A 12,713-nucleotide genomic window follows, 5' to 3' on the forward strand; every position below is an offset into this window, starting at 1 on the left:
GCTCTAAATATAAAAGACTTTTATTATGTCCATTAACCATGGACATATGTGCTCCAAAAGTTTCCTGACACGCAGTCATTTGTGGGTTTTTAATTGTAAACAGAAAATATTCACTAGAAAAATAAAGAAGCAAGCCCATAAATATATCTCTATACACTGGAGTTTTGTTCGTATACGGCAAAACGTTTGGATACACGGCTTTCCGCCTGGCCAGCTTCAGAATGCGAGCACACATACGTTTATAAACACACAGACATGTACGTAAATTCACATGTACAACTAAATCCATGCATCGTACAGGACTCAAACATCTGCAGTTATGGGTACTGCTGCCTTATTTCTAAACTAAGGGAGCAGATTTTTCTTACACTCACCAGGTCTCACTCCACACGAAAGTTTAAGTGGGAAAGAAGGCAATGCCCAGTAAAATACTTGACAAACGAAGTCATATTTATTGAATGCGTTTTATTTTAACAACCAAAAAATTCTAACAGCCTAACAATGCACATAAGTTAAAAATTAATTATCACTTAGTGATAACAAAGATAGTTGATTTACATGGAAAAAAGAACATTTACAATATGTTAATCCTTATTCACATTGTTGATACCGCAATAAAACACAATTTGTTTTTTCATTTCACAAAAAAAAAAAAAAAAGGCGGGAAATTGTGCTTTGTCAAGAGGCACTACAAGAGAAAGTTTCTTCTTCCAAATAGATATTATATGACAGATATTGAATAAATAGACATATATGCATTGTAATTCGCAAAGATCTGGCAAGACCACAGGCTAAAATGCCCACAGATTCACTTAGAATCACTGCAAACTTGGCAGTGAAATTAAAAAATAAAAGGCAAGACTTAGCATTGAAAAATACCTAACAAATTTTTGGTTGAAGTGTAAAAGATACCAAATGCGGATGCCATCGATAGATGAACCACCTTGTAAGAGCTTGGCAACATCAGTTTCCATTACATGTACAGAGTGACCTTCAGCAACAGTGTAAGAAGACAATTTGGAAAGAGTAACTCGGAGATCAGGAAGCAGCAAGCGTGGACTTTCGGATTAAAGCTGCAGCATACTACGGCAGCAGAAGGATGGGCCCGGGGCTTAACTGCAAACAACCATCCTTTTGCAAAGGTATGTGACGCTCGTGTCAAGATAATTTTTTCAACATCGTTATTTGAAAAAGTACAGGAAAATGTCCCTTTAAAAACTCCAGAGGTTACTGAGCAGCTAGAATTAGCTTGTATTGCAACATGTCTTCTCCCTGTATATTGTAAGTTCTGAGTTAATATCTACACATAGAGGTTTTGTTTTTTTTTTTAACTCCTACCTTTTATACCTTTCAAATATATAAATAGTATTAACAGTTATATTACAATGTCTGTGTAGTAAACAGAAAATAACTTTCAAAGTGATATTGCATGAGGTCTTTGACAAGGTTGCATGAGAGCAGAACTCCAAAAAAATCCAACCGTGTGGGACTGTCTGGCGGCCAAGGTGAAGCATGGGTTAGGTTTGCAAGGCCAGTCCTGCAGGTGAGGTCACCTCTTGCAATTACTCTAAGTACAAGTGGGAAGAAATGCTACTGGTGCTTCTGACAGGAAGCTACAGGAGGTTTGGAGAGCTATAGTAGGTTGCAGCTTTAATGCTCATTCCACTAAACAGCCAGTCGGCATTAGTTCTGCTTTACGTAAGGTAATTGCTATGTCGGTAACTGAGAAAATGTTTCCGTTTACGATGAGTAGGTGATTCCACCGAAATCGCTTCGCTTACTCTATTGCCTGGAGCTGCACAATGATTCAAAGAAAGGTTCTTATTAGGGCTGCCATACCAGGGAAGGGATGAGGCATGTGAGAGCAGGGACTCTAGAAGTTTGGTCAGGTGGATGGAATGTGGACGAAGAAGAGGAAGCCCAAAGTGAAACAGAAATAGGAAACATCTTTTGGGAGATGGAAGGATGGAGGTTTATTTGAGAGGGAACCCCTTTAACTGGGCGGCAACTTCTTTTCTAACTTAACATTACATTGAACTATTTTCTATTAAAAAAAAAAAAGGAGAAAAAAGAAAAAGAGAAAACAGCAACAACAAACAACTTTTAAATGAGCAGGCTTATTCATTTTAAGATCTGAAGCCACGAACAGGTAAATAAGTTTCACAATAAAATGTGGCCCATACTATGAATTCCATACGTCCAACGTCAAAACGTCATTTTATCAAGACAAGTTTTCTCTGTACTGAATTTCAGTTTTATTCATTTGGAATTCCACAGAAATGCATCTGTTCACTACAGTAATGACAAGTTGAATAACGGAACACGTCGAGTCATTTTAAGTGTGCATTGTGTCTTAAGAGCAATTTGACTTGTATCATTTTAAGATGCCCTGATTTTTTTTTTCCACTTTCCTTTCTTCTTTCTTTTTGGCAGTGTTGATTTATTTTGTTTAAATACATACCTCAAAAATTACCCATCAAGCTGCCAGATAGGAAGCCATAGAATTAAAAAAAAAAAAAAATCAGGGACAAACACAGAAAATAAATAGGAATTCAAAAATAGTCACCCCACCCTGAGAGCAGGCCGCAGTTTATCAAAAAGCCAAAGCGACTCACTGTGAAGTGGTTTTTTTTTTAATACATAAACAAGTCTCTTCTTTAAGAACTCATTTCACAGTCTATTCTTTCAGATTGTAAAGTTCTCTGTCCCATGCAATTTAATATATATATGTAAATATATAGATATATACATATACATATACACACACACTTGTAGCTTCCTTCATTTGTTTCGTAGGTCTTTTCGTCCTGGAACTTGCCTGATGTCTCTTCCGTAAGTGCAAGGATAATGAAGGCAGAGTTTCCTGTGATTATAATTACTATGATCCAGTCAATTGTAAAAGTGTAACACTTTAGTGTCTTTGCCAAGGCGATGTCTGATTCGGGAATACTGAACTTATTCAGTCTATAGGTGTATCCTGTGCAACAAAAAAATGTCAAAAAAGGTAAGAAAAACAAAACAGACAAAAATAAAATAAAGCAAAAAAAAAAAAGTTTTTAAAGAAATTAAAACAGAAAATCCTTGGACCGATGTATTGCTTTGCCTGGTAGGAGTTCACATTATCTCTGGTCGATTTCAGCAGGCGCGGCCTTGCTCTTTTCAGCATTTTCCTCCTCGGCCTCTACTTTGTACATCTCCTCAGAGCCTTCCTCACTGTCGTTCTCCTCGGACTCTGTCAGCAGCTCCTCGTCCTTATACTCAGCCACGTCCACCGCAGAGCCCAGGTGTTCCTTGAGCTTCCCATGATGCTTCACATGATACCGCTGGTTCTGGAAGAACTTGATGATGGTGTGTTTGGGGAGATCCAGCTGAGCAGAAAGCGTGTGGATAGCTTCCTGATCAGGGTACAGGCCCACATCGTGAATAAAGCTTTGGAGGATCCCCAGGGCTTCCAGGGAGATCTTTGTGCGAGACCGGGGCTTTTTGGCACAACTGTCTTCAGTCGGAGGAGGTGGGGGTGGAGCTTCTTCTCTGGGAGGCGAACTCTCCTTGGCTGGCTGAGACTGCTGTCTATGAAGGACCTGATAATTAAAATTAAAAAATATATATATATTAACATTTGACGCAGGATTTTACCTTTCAAAAGCCATCATTCCTCTGAAATTGTGCTGTCTATCTACCTTTGGAGTCACGTAGTCATTTGGAAATTCAGGTCTTTTGGAAACGTAAAAGAATTTCTGGTGATTTAGTCTCATTTACAAAACAAGAGGTTAAAAATAGTTTGCTAACGTGTATATTCTGAGGCGCAAAGAAGTTAAGTCATTTATTGCCCAAGGTCATTTGCTTTCAAACAATCTGGCTCCAGAGCCTTCCCTGCTGTTAACCAGCATGATAGGCCACCTCTCTAAAGCCTAATGGCAAAGCAGTTGGACTCCGTGAGAAGTACTGGCTCTCCAATCAGACCTCATGGGTTCAAGTCCAGACTCTTTCGCTTAGTTGGATATGCCAGTATAAGAGAATAACCTCTTTAAGCCTCAATTTCATTACCTATAAAAGAAGGGTAGGACACTGACTTCCTAGGGATGTTGTAAGAATTAAATAACAAAACAGATGTAAAGAATAGTGCTTACCGTAAGTCAGAGGTTGACAAACTTTTTCAGTAAAGGGCCAGATAGTAAATACTGTAGACTTTATAGGGCCTTACAGTCTCTGTTGCAATGACTCAACTCTACCTTTGTAGTGTGAAAGCAGCCATAAGTAATATACAAGCAAATTAGCATGGCTGTGTTCCAATAAAACTTTATTTACAAAAACAGGTGGCAGATCAGATTTGGCCATGGGCTACAGTCTGTCCACATCAAGCTCAGGGCAAACATTCAATAAATGATAGCAATTATTACCATCAGCCTCATGATTACTCAAGAGTATAACAGAGGAATAGTTGACATTTTGTCCAGAAAAATCAATACTTCGTAAAATTAGAAAGAACTTGTGTTTATTTTCTTTTAGCCCTGATATTGACCCTTAAACATTAATTTTTTTAAAAACATTTTTTTAAAATATAAAAACGTCCAAATTAATTTAAAGATACATTTTTCTTAAATTAAGAATTTTAAATGACTTTTATACTCTCATAGATGGGCCTTCTTAATATCACTTTATAAACTATTAAAATTCTGTTTGCACACACTCCCTATTTTGTTTTTTTAATCCTTAACAGTTAAGGTTTTCTAGTTGTTGTAATTAATTTAAATTTCTCCTTTATCTCTACATATCTCCCACTCATTTAAAAACAAAAAACAAAGGGATGGCTGGATGGCTCAGTCAGGTTAGCCTCTGACTTAGGCTCAGGTCATGATTTCAGGGCTCTTGAGTTAAAGGCTCCCGTCAGGCTCTGTGCTGACAGCCTGGAGCCAGGAGCCTGCTTTGGATTCTGTGTCTCCCTCTCTCTTTGCCCCTCCCCCCCACTCACACTCTGTCTCTTTCTCAAAAATAAACACACACATACACACACACACACAAATAAATAAAAACAAAAAACTCTAATGTTTAAATAAATTTCTAGCCTCCAGATAGAGATGCTCTTGCCTGTGATGCCATATCAGCCGACTGTACTTCCCAGTTCCCGTAAATGCTCCACTTGACCAGAAGCACAGTACACGGTACAGTGGTCCAATCCCCAAACCCAATACTCTATATTTATTTTCTTGTTCTTTGATCTTTCTAAATAAAGTCAGATATGCAACCCCAGACAATCACGTTCTGTTCGTATTGCCACTTCTAATGATCTATATAAGCTGATCTTGCCCGAATGCCTCAGGAAGAGTGTTCCGCTGTTTGTGAGGCACCGTACTCCCCCAACCCGTGGATTGTTTTCCTTGAATAAAGGACACCAAACTCGTTGTTAAATCATTTTAGTTTTGCCATTTGACACTAGTTAGACAAGCTTATTCTTGATCTTCAACATCATCTTTCTGCATGACATAATTTCTCATTTTAATATTAACTTAATGAACTTCTATCTGACCAAAGAAAGAAAGCTATGCAGAGGAGACTGTCCCAACGACTTGCTCCTGCTGCCATCATAGGCCCATGTGAGATGGGCTCCTTGGACAGGGGAGAGGATCACTGGATCCTGGACAGGAAGGAGCCTAGCCACTGCTCGGACATTATAACATCAGCAACAATATTATAGAATTAAAAGGCTACTGTGATAGTCCCCACTAAAAAGCATTATGTCAACTCCAAAGACAAAGACCACATTTCCTATACTCGGATCAGTGCCTAACTTTCTGGGTCCTCCCAAAGCCTTTACGGATAGTGAGTTCCCATTTTAAAACACACACGTTTCTCTTTTACTATTCTCTCATCATATTTTATGCAGTCTCTTTCATGTTAAAGCAACAAATTAAACATTTTCCAGAATTCAGGGGGAAATCAATCCAATCAGTACACAAGGACACATGTCTGGTGACATTAAAGAATCAGTGGACCCACCATCCCCAGCACCACTCCTACGACCACCACACACTCCTCATATGACCCATTCTCTTCTTCTCGGGCTAAGAAATATCAATAGCAAAGCAAGAATTTAAGGGAAAAAATGTCTGCCATCTATTTCAGTCTCAGAGACCACCTGATGAAAAAAATAACTTCTTACCAATGTGACAATGTCAGCCTTTTATATGGAATTTAATAAATATCAGGACCCATGAAATTGTTACCTGAGTAAGGTAACAACAAGCAGAAGAGGATGAAACTTTTCAAATAATAATTAGTAATCACGTAACAATCAAGATAATAATCAAAAGGATAATCAAAAGGAAATAAGAATATCCATCATAATAAGCTGACGGCTGGTGGCAGAAAGAAATCTAAAATACAGGACCATAAAACAGTGGCACTAAAGGTCCATATAATGTTGGCCAATTAAAATGAATGTTCTTGGCATTTTCTTTACTACTTTCAACTAAGAGTAAACTCATGTGGTCTGCTGTGGTAAGCTGGCATCAGCAAAAACATGAGAGCTCTGTTACTTCAACATCCTAATTATAGCCGGAAGGGAACGTAGAGCTGTGCTGTGGGCCTGTTCATGGCACTTTGATGGCAGAAGATATTCGCTCTGAGGTCATAATCTGGGCCGCCCGGCCATTGTCATAAATGAACCACTATGTCAACAGGTGAGGATTTTGGGGGTTTTGGTGAGAAAGAGAAAGATAGACACTGAAATTATATATGAAATATGTACTCAAAGAACATACATATACTCAAGCACGAGTACCCCCTATTAGAGCAATTGTGTTAATTGGAAAACAAAAGAGAATTAAAATGCCCCATTTTCTAAATTATGCTTGCCTTCTGTAGTAAAAGTCAGCATAATGGTTCCATTTAGTTAAATAATTAGATTGGTTCTTTAGGGGTTTTCCATTTTGCACTGGTTAGATTTAAAGAGATTTTCCAAAACTATACTTTGAAGTTACTATAATCTTTCTGCATGATAGGGTTTGTTCTTCTCCTGAGTCCAGCCCACAGGCCTGCTTCACCTCCCCTTTCCCGGACTCTAGCAGTCCTAACGCACACATGTAGGGAAGCCACACATGAAATAGCGGAACAAGAATAGCTACCGCTTACTGAATGTTACTCTGTGCCAGGCGGTCCTAAGAACTTTACACAGATCAGTTTATTCAATGCGCACAGTTCCTCATGAGGGTGCTATTTGGATCAAGAATAACCTGGAAACATGCAGCATCTCAGGAAAACCCTTTAAATTGGAAATTATACACATAGGGAGCAGTCAGTGTGAGAAAGCACGTGTCCAAGGGACAGTGGCAATGCCACTTTGGATCCTGTCTCTCTTTCTCTCTACCCCTCCACTGCTCACTCTCTCTCTCTCAAAAATAAAATAAAAATACAAAATTAAATTCTTTTTTTAAAAAGAAATGATATATAAAGAGAAATGTTTTATTTCAGGTCAGACAACATTCTATAATGAATTGGGTGGCATGACAATATTTACATGAAGATTAAGTGACATTTCTAGCATCTTGAAGCACAAAAGGAGAGAGCAGTCAAAATAGAGAATGACAAAGTGAGAAGCTTTCAAGTGAAACTGTCTCACAAGTTACCAAAAGGGCCTGAATGAAGTTTTTCAGTCACACTGCCCCTTTTCTTTGCCTGTAATTCTCTGTCAACCACAGTATGTGTAAGACCTGAGACAAAGATACTCCAGGTTGTGTCCTATCTTCATTTCCCCCAAATGTTCTAATTACTCTAAGCAGAAAGTTGTTTGTCTCTAGACAATTTTTAGAAAGAAAAAAAAAAAAACAGAAAAAAAAAAACCCTGCATAGATTTCTGCACTAACCAATTGCAATGGCTTATTATTATGACAATTAAGGAATTTTTTTTAACACTCATTCATTTTTGAGAGAGACAGAAAGAGAGAGCATGAATGGGGGAAGGGCAGAGAGAGGGAGACAGAATCTGAAGCGGGATCCAGGCTCTGAGCTGTCAGCACAGAGCCCGACGCAGGGCTTGAACTCACAGACTGCGAGATCATGACCTGAGCCAAAGTTGGATGATCAACCCACTGAGCCACCCATGTGCCCCAACAATCAAGGAATTAATGTCATGCAGTGCTTCCTTCCAGTGGTGTTAAGTACTCTAGACAAAACTAGAGTAGAGCCTAATGCTTATAAGACAGTCTTTCTGAGACAAGGAGATCAATACAATCCTCTCTTAAAAACCTCCCATCTAAACAGCAGGGGTAGGAACTTTTCTTCATTTTCTTACATTTTTTCACCATTTTATTTATTTCAGAGAGAGAGAGCATGAGCGGGGATGAGGGGCAGAGAGTGAGAATTTTAAGGAGACTCCATGCCCAGGGCAGAGCCTGGCATGGGGCTTGATCCCACAACCCTGAGATTATGACCTGAGCTGAAATCAAGAGTCAGCTGCTCAACTGACTGAGCTACCCAGGCATCCCATTCATTTTCTTACATCTCAAGTAAGTAATGTCAACACTGCTAGCCCCTTTTTCGTAGGATAGGTTTCTGAATTTCCACTTAACTGAATTTTAGTTTTTCTGTTTGAATTTCTCAGCGATGCTCAAAATTCCTTGTTGGTTTAACTAGATGAATCAATTCTGGTTCCTGTTTCAACCAAGTACCCTTAGTAACTTGAGTGTGAGGCCAGGCCACTGATTCCTGCTTGATGGACCTAGAAGTTGTCCTGATCCTCAGCTCATTTGACAATTCAGGCATCTATTTCTGGCTGATGATTTTTTTTTTTAAACCACAAAATTTATAATTACTTTAACCAAGATGGAGAATGCCCTGCCAATTGAATAGAGATCTATGTTCTTTTCTAACGAGTTCTTCACACAACCACATTATTGTTTCCTGGGATTTTTCTTTAAGTTAAGGTTAATGGAGTATCTTCCCAGTATTTATATATATATATTAAAAAAAAAAAATAAAAACAAAAACAAAAAACAAAAAACTGCCCAAGTCCACAAACTTTCCAGTCTTATCCTTTTTCCTTTTTTACAAAATGGGTCCAGTAGTTGATTGTTTCTATTTGTAACATCCACCATCTCTCTTCATGTGATCTTCCTAAATAACAGAATACATCCTTCTGTAGAGACAGCCATCCACCCCTTTACTCTTGACCTTTGCGAACTGAAGCCTTACCATTCATTCTAGCTCTATTTCGGTTTAGATTTTTCTCCGTCACAACTGAACTGAAATCAATCTAGTCAAGAATTCATTTCTGATAATTTCTCCAAAGGGTTTTAGTTCACAGTTTCTCTTGTGGATTTTTCAATATGACAATTAGTGCTCATAGCACTGAAGTGTCTAAGTGGTTGCAATAATAATGGTGGTGGTAGTGGCAGCAGTAGCAGTGGTAGAACTCATATAAAGTTCACGAACCAAACACTGGCCTAAATGCTATAAATGTTAAGTTTATTTATTTTACAATAATCCTGCAGGTAGGTATTTCACCCCATTTTATAAGAAAACTGGAGTTCAGCAAGTATAGCTAATTGTGTGAGGCCACATAGCGTGTGAGTGGCAGAACTGATATTCTAAAACAGATCTGTCTGATTTTAAATCCCATGCCCTTAAACATTGTGCTCTCCTGCCTTCTATTGAACAAAGTCTCTAGACTTTGAGACGACAGAAGTAAAATATCAGGAAGTAATAAATTCTATGGGCAAAAAATTAAGTAATGCATAAAGAGGAGAACTGGGGAGAGGAAAAGTCATTTTTGATATGGTGACTCAAGGAAGCCTCCTTAAAGACGCAGCATGTGAGCAGAGGTCTGAAGGAAGTGAGGAACAAGCCATGCAGAAGAACGTTCCAGGCAAAGGCAACAGCAAGCAAAAGGCCAGCAGGGAGGAATACACCCGGTGTGTCTGAAGAATGTCAAGGAAGGCAGCATGTTAGAGCTGTACCACCTCGTACAGCAGCCAGTAGCCACATGTGGCTATTTACATTTCATTAATTAATTAAAACTAAAACCAGAACAAAATAAGACTCAGTTCCTCAGTCACATTAGCCACATTTCACGTGCTTGATTACCACATTGTGTAATACCATATTGGACATTTCCATCATCACAGAAAGTAGTATTGAAAAGCCCTATGCTAGAGAGAAATGACAACTGTCAGGTGGCCAGGGCCAAAGCACGTAAGGCTCTGCATTCTACCCTCAAGATGACGGGATGCCCTCACAATGAAATGCAATCATAATCTGATTTAGCCAGAAATATAGTAGAGCTTGAAACTGCCACTATTACTAGAGAAAAGAGAAATGTTCATACAGTCACATACTAAGTAAGAAAACCTCAGCTTGTAATATATTTCTGGACTTTCAACAGACTATCACAAATAGCAACACTATCATCAAACAACTAGAAGGATGCATTGGTACTTCTGTCTTCAAGAGAATAGTTAATTGACATTTGCCTGATGGCTGCCTTCCTCAGGCACCTTCTTCAGAGGTGATTATCATGTCTAAAAGGAATTATGTTGAAGACAATCCACCCTGGGTTAAAAGAGTAAAAAAAAAAAAAAATGTTGATTTATCAAGTATTTATGGAATGTCTATCATATTATCATGTTTGCATGTATTAATTTACAAAGCTTTCTAAATACATACTCCTATCTCCAACAATTATGTGTTGATGAATAAGTTGTGGATAGGATATGAACAAACAGAAAGTTAAAAGTCTAATAAACTCTTTCTTATTTATTTGCTGAAATCTCTTTAGGCTGAAATATGACATACATGTACATAAATGGACATAAAGATAGTGATAAAGAAATAAAAGTTGTAAATATATTCAAAGGAGACATCAATTTCAAAATAAAACCCCAAATTTCCTAGCCCCGTGACAAAGCACAACCATAATATGGGCACATGTCGTTTCTCTGCCTTCAAAACTGAAAAGTTTGGAAACACAAGGACAAAATGGTACCATGACAAAAGTCTACCAAGAAAAGATAAAGCAGCTCTTCTTAAACCTCTCAGTGTTCAAATAGGTTTTGAAGGCCTCAATGAAAACCAGCTGGGAGCCATGTGTAAAATATAATGGTTTTTGCCTGCAGGGAAGGAAGTGAGATCTTGAATGATTAAGTTCAGGAAAGTATATAATTCACTGTATCATTATGGGGTGAACTGGATTACTTATAATAAGCCAAGACTTTGTGGTCTTTTTTATATAGAGAAAATGAGAAATTATTAGGAAGGTGACTGCAGAGGGTGGCTGATCCAGGGTGGTAACAGGTTAAAACAGAAGCTTCTCAGATACACACATCCACCTCTCTATGACAAGACTTACCCAGAGGACTGAGCCTTACCCAGAACTTCAGGTCCTAAGTGGTGATGCTCAACAACAGGAGATGAGAACACAAACAAGATGACTTTTGTCTCCATTTATTTTGAGTTAATATCAGAATTATTTTTACTTGTCTAATTTGCCTCATCTATGACAACAGAATATAAAATATTTGATCCAAAAAAGGAAAACATGCTTCCACTAAAAGTCCTGAGAAAATATATTTCACAGGCAACGAGAACAATTGGTTGGAACAACTGAAAAGTCCCTGTGCCTAACTCAATTAGAATTTGTTAAGTAAATAAATGAATGAGTGGTGCTATTTAAAGAATAGATTATATATAAAATATCATGTAATGGAGATATTCGTCTCAAGTTTCAACAACCTAGCTCTACCCCCTAATATTCCCTTTTCCCCCAAATCAGCATTTAAGACAATTAATTTTCTCAAAAATTCAGTGGGAAGAACTTAGCATTAATGACTGCTAACTAATATATTAATGTAACCATTATACATCTATCTCACTTATTAAGTTGTGAGCTACATATCAGCACACCATACGTCTGGCAGACAGTAAGTGGTCAGTATGTCTTTGTTCTGCTCTTCTGGATTAACTCCATATTCTTTCTTATCTTCAGACCAGTTATTATTCTTATTTTGCATAACTTGTTATTATTTTTCTTGTTATTGTTCCATTTTAGCAAAACTACGTTAAAAAGTAAATAAACTGTTATTCATTATAGACACATATCTAGTGGGTATCTGAGAGAAAATATGTATTATTTTTTTTTACCATTCCTTCATTAAAAAAAAAAGAATTTAAGCACCGTATAACCCAAATGATGGCATGATATGTAAATTGTGAGCAGGAGCTTGGGGGGTGGGGGGAGGCGGTCACAAAGTTTTGGTTGTGAATCCAGTTCTTACCCTGAAAAGCACATCTGCTTACTAGCCTTACAATTCTGAGCAAGTTACTTTCTCTGAGCCTCCCAATCTGTAAAATCTTCCTCCTAGTGTCATGAGGATTCAGTGAGATGATGCATGCTAAGTACTTAGCAGAGTGCTTGTCATAAGCAGGATTCCTGTAAATAATAACTACCCTTAAACAATGAGAGGGGTATGTAAGAATCAGTAGTATAATGCCTTGTGTATTTTTCTATCAGTTATGTTTATTATAAAAATTAGCAACAAATTCAGAGATCTGTCTGTACTTTTCACTCCAAAGATTTAGAGTTACAAATGGGCATGTCTACCGGTAAGTTTTCTTACTTCTTTCACTTATATTCTACATACCTCTTCATTCTTTCACATGACACCTAACACACGGAAGTTGCCTTTTAAGCATCTGTCACGTGGAATTATGTCTCATAGTCA

The 12,713-nt window shown here is 37.9% G+C and overlaps 1 protein-coding gene across 8 annotated transcripts in view; it reads right to left on the bottom strand.

Annotated features, from left to right (window-relative positions):
- Positions 1 to 2,439: 2,439 nt before the first annotated feature.
- SATB2 (SATB homeobox 2) overlaps positions 2,440 to 12,713 on the bottom strand; it is a 192,231-nt gene continuing 181,957 nt past the window's right edge. For all 8 annotated transcript variants that reach the window (XM_053215516.1, XM_053215518.1, XM_053215515.1 and 5 more), the window contains one exon: positions 2,440 to 3,581. In XM_053215516.1, coding sequence (XP_053071491.1) covers positions 3,120 to 3,581 — 462 coding nt within the window. In that variant the 3' untranslated portion in view covers positions 2,440 to 3,119. The remainder of the gene's footprint in view (positions 3,582 to 12,713) is intronic.

Source organism: Acinonyx jubatus, chromosome C1 (genome assembly GCF_027475565.1).
Source record: "Acinonyx jubatus isolate Ajub_Pintada_27869175 chromosome C1, VMU_Ajub_asm_v1.0, whole genome shotgun sequence".
In the NCBI taxonomy this organism is placed as follows: domain Eukaryota; kingdom Metazoa; phylum Chordata; class Mammalia; order Carnivora; family Felidae; genus Acinonyx; species Acinonyx jubatus.